This window comes from Nuphar pumila, chromosome 17 (genome assembly GCF_984573655.1).
Source record: "Nuphar pumila chromosome 17, dmNupPumi1.hap1.1, whole genome shotgun sequence".
In the NCBI taxonomy this organism is placed as follows: Eukaryota; Viridiplantae; Streptophyta; class Magnoliopsida; order Nymphaeales; family Nymphaeaceae; genus Nuphar; species Nuphar pumila.
Window position 1 is genome coordinate 67,394,514 of NC_143265.1, and position 3,952 is coordinate 67,398,465.

Sequence of the window (3,952 nt, forward strand, 5' to 3'; positions counted from 1 at the left end):
AAACATACTGCCTCCTGAAATGGGAGGTATCATGGCATGAACCGCATAAACAAAGAAACAATATGCAGCTAATGGGAAACTACCAAAGGTAGGGGGAAGACAGACAAGACATGACTAATACAACTGGGAAGGCAACCTGATAGTAAAGCATAAAAATATATGTCATAGGGACATGCAATTTTGGAGGGGTGTCCCTAATAACACAAGATGACACGGACTCAGACATGCCGATAAGTACGACATTATTTAATAAATTTTTAATAAAATTTTAATACTTTTTGATATTTTTTCAATAAAATATCATTCTTACTATTAAATAATAAAAATTTGTATTGATTAAAAAAATAAAAAATTCTCTGTCCTCATTTCAAACTTGCGAGCCGAACTCGCATCACGTGTCCTTGTGTCCATGAATCTTTATGACATAAAAAAAAATAATTGCATCATTAACAACTGAACTGTTCATCAAGTAAGAAAACAAGAAAATCAAATTGAACAAATCACCCAGAGCAAAGGACTGAGAGAGTTCACCTGAATGAAACAGGTAGCTCAACCCTCTTTGACCAGCAGGCATGGCAAGAAAAACACAGAATAAGATATAATCAGAAGAAAGGACAATGTGTTCCCCATCATCCAAGAAGGATTTATAAGCCATCATTCTTCTCCAAATCGCTGACATTAGAGAGGCCCTCCATCATAGATATGTACGTATTATCATCAGGAGTGATCCCCTTGCTTACCATTTCTTTAAGAAGTTCTTCAGCCTTATTCCCATTCTTGGTTTTGCATAACCCATGAATAAGAGCATTGTAAGTAAGAAGAGTAGGATTAAATCCTCTGCTCAGCATCTCTTCATGCACCCCAAAAGCATCCCTCATCTCGCCTTTCTTACTATACCCACTTATTAGAGTGTTATAACTGATATAATCAGGTTGTATTCCCCTGCTCCTCATCTCATCAAGGAGACCCCTAGCTTCATCGGCCTTACCTAACCTGCAAAGCCCTCGCATCAGAGTATTGTATGTGACCTCATCAGGCGACAACTTTTTTTTATCCATGTCTTTAAGTAACAGAAATGCACGCTCCATATTCCCCTCAGCAGCATATCCATCAATCAAGGCATTGACCATCACCACATCAGGCGAGACGCCATCAATGACAGCCTGCTCAAACAAATGCTCTGCATCATTAACCTTTTTCTGCTTGCAGAGTGCATAGATAAGTGAAGTGTAGGTCACAGCTGTTGGACGAATCCCCTTACTGAGCATCTCACCGTGGAGATCAAAGGCCTTGCTCGCATTCCCTTCTTTACAGTACCCATTGATCAAAATGTTATAAGTTACAGAATCAGGATCAATGGACCTTGCCTTCATCTCCTCAATCAGAGCATCCGCATCGCTTATCCTCCCCTCCATAAAGAACTCGTGTACGAGCGGGTTGTATGTGCAAACAGTGGGCTCTATGCCTTTCTCAATCATTTCATCCCTATATCCCAAAGCCATCTTCAGATCTCCCTTGTTGCAATACCCATCTATCAGAGTGTTATATGCTACAACACTGGGAACTATACCGCTATCTACCATCTTCCCGAAAAATTCAACAGACTCCGCTAGTCTCCCCTGTCTACACAACCCGCTTATGAGCGAATTATACGTGAAAGAATCGGGCTTGACACATTTCTCTTTCATCAAATCAAACAATTCGAGCGCGTGCGCAACCTTCCCTCTGGTGCAGTACCCATGGATCACGGTATTGTATGAAACAACAGTAGGCTTGAACCCGAAATCCTCCATATACGACATAAACCGCCTCGCTTTCTTCATTTTCCCTTCCTTGCAGAGAACATTGATCATTACATTGAACGTAACAATGGACGACGGGATCCTCAGGCGGAACATCTCCGCGTACACGGCCCAAGCCGTCTCCAGCCGGTTTTGCTTCGAGAGCAAGCTCAACAGGTTGTTGCAGGCATCGATGGCGGGAAGGATCCCGCGATCCTTCATCAAGTAAAAGCACTCCAATGCCTCATCGATCTTCCCAAATCGGCAACACGCCTTTATAAGGAGATCATACACTCTTTTGCTCGACCCGCATTCGTCGAACGTCTCGGCTAGGGTTTCGAAAACCGACCGGGCGGACGATCCCAACGCCCGCTGCAAGAGCTTGAGCGTGGGCTCGGGTGTCTTGAGGCGGGAGCTCACGTGGACGGCGATACAGAGGCCTCTCAAATCGAGATGAATCCCCAACCCTAGACCTAATTCCGATTCCAAAGACTCCAGGAGCGCCCGAATGGCTTCCGGCTGCTCGCGAAGGCGGTTGATCAGGGGGAGGGTGATCTGGGAAGAGAATTCCGAGATTTCTCCCCACCGATTCCCCTTCTCCAAGAATTCGAGGAATTCGTCTTCGGGATGTAAGGCTTCGCGGGGACGACACCCTTCGGATGGAAGCGATTGGGCTTTGGCGGGAGAAGTTTCGAGGGATTGGGATGGGAAAGAAGAAGAAGAAAAAGAAGAAGAAGAAGAAGAAGAAGAGAAGGGAGAGAAGGCTTGACCTGAGACGAGCTTGCTGCGGCCGGCGAAGCGCCGCCACTGGAGGCCACGGAGGGCTCTCATTCTCTTGCAGAGACTCCACGGAAAGCAGAAAGGCGGGCTCCCTCTGTTTTCTTTTTTGATTTTTTTTTTCCTGGCACAAGACTAGAGTCGTCAGTCGTGTACCCTACCCGGTTCGGAAACGAGACGAGCCGCTCGTGGCTCGTCGGATCGCAGAGAGATGGTTCGAAACAACGTTATCCGGATTGGGTTTTGAATCGAAATCGATTTGGATAAAAAAAACTGAATCGATCTAAATACAATCGAATCCAATCGGTTTGAATATGTCTATTGAAAAACAAGTTTAATATACGTATATGCCTTATTCAAACCAAATTGAACGGATTCAGCCCGATTCAGCTGAAATTAGGACTCCAGCATCAAATTGAAAAGAGGCTGATTCGATTTGGATCGTTCAATTCAATTCGATTTGATTCTGTTAACGTAGTTCTGAAACTTATAAAGTAAACCCGGAACGACTCATATAAGCTCATGGAGTCTAGTCATAGATGATTAAAGCAATTGGCTGACAAACAAGTTTAGAGTTCAAATATAAATTATACAGTCTTGAAACAATGCACTTATTTTGTAAATGAATTTATTCAAGCTTGATTCAGTAGGTTTAGAGCCCAAATTCTATTGTTTTCATCCACTTTAAAACTGTGTTTTTTCTTTTGGGCAAGTTTGAAAGCGAAAAAGATGTATGGAAAAGTGATGCAAAATGAAAAATTCTTAAAGATTCCAAACGAAAGACACTTTCTCATTGAGAGAGTTTTTCTAAAAAGTATACTTTTTGATAGGAAACATTCCTCTAACGAGAGAAGGGTGGAGGAATGTTTTCTACCAAGAGAAAATTTAATATTTTTGACAATTACTAATACAATCAGGCAGTGTTGTGAGGGACGTACGCCTCAGTACCTGAAGCGTACGCCTCAGAGGCGAGGCGCACGCTCAAGGTACTGAGGTGTTGTTGTGATGCGCAAATTGCCCCTCATCACAGTTCCCCGGTTACAAATTCCCCGGTGGCGAACTTCGCCGTTGGCTGCTCAGTCTTCTCCGACCACCGGACGCGCCCCCCCTCGCTTCCGTACCAGTTGGGCGCGTGGTCCTTCTCCTACTGCCTTCCCTCCCACCGCTTCACTTCCAGTCCAGTTGTGAGAGGCGTACGCCTTAGTACCTGAGGCGTACGCCTCAGAGGCGAAGCGCAGGCTCAATGCCTCGCTTCGCCTCATCGCATTTAACAACCTTGCAATCAGGTGTTTGAATTGTGAACTTATCCAAACTGAGGAGAATTTGTGAAAGACTTGGAGGGACATTTTGGGCTGACGCTTGTCCTTCAAAAGTGAAAAATTATTTTTACACTC

The 3,952-nt window shown here is 44.3% G+C and overlaps 1 protein-coding gene across 1 annotated transcript; it reads right to left on the reverse strand.

Annotated features, from left to right (window-relative positions):
• Nucleotides 1-570: 570 nt before the first annotated feature.
• On the reverse strand, nt 571-2,612 carry LOC149812095 (Pentatricopeptide repeat (PPR) superfamily protein). The gene has a single exon (XM_089992974.1). The coding sequence runs from the start codon at nt 2,610-2,612 to the stop codon at nt 645-647; it is 1,968 nt and encodes a 655-aa protein (XP_089849100.1). The 3' UTR covers nt 571-644.
• Nucleotides 2,613-3,952: the final 1,340 nt, after the last annotated feature.

Excerpts from the sequence above, each read along its gene's own strand:
- LOC149812095 (XM_089992974.1), bottom strand. The coding sequence starts at position 2,612 with ATGAGAGCCCTCCGTGGCCTCCAGTGGCGGCGCTTCGCCGGCCGCAGC.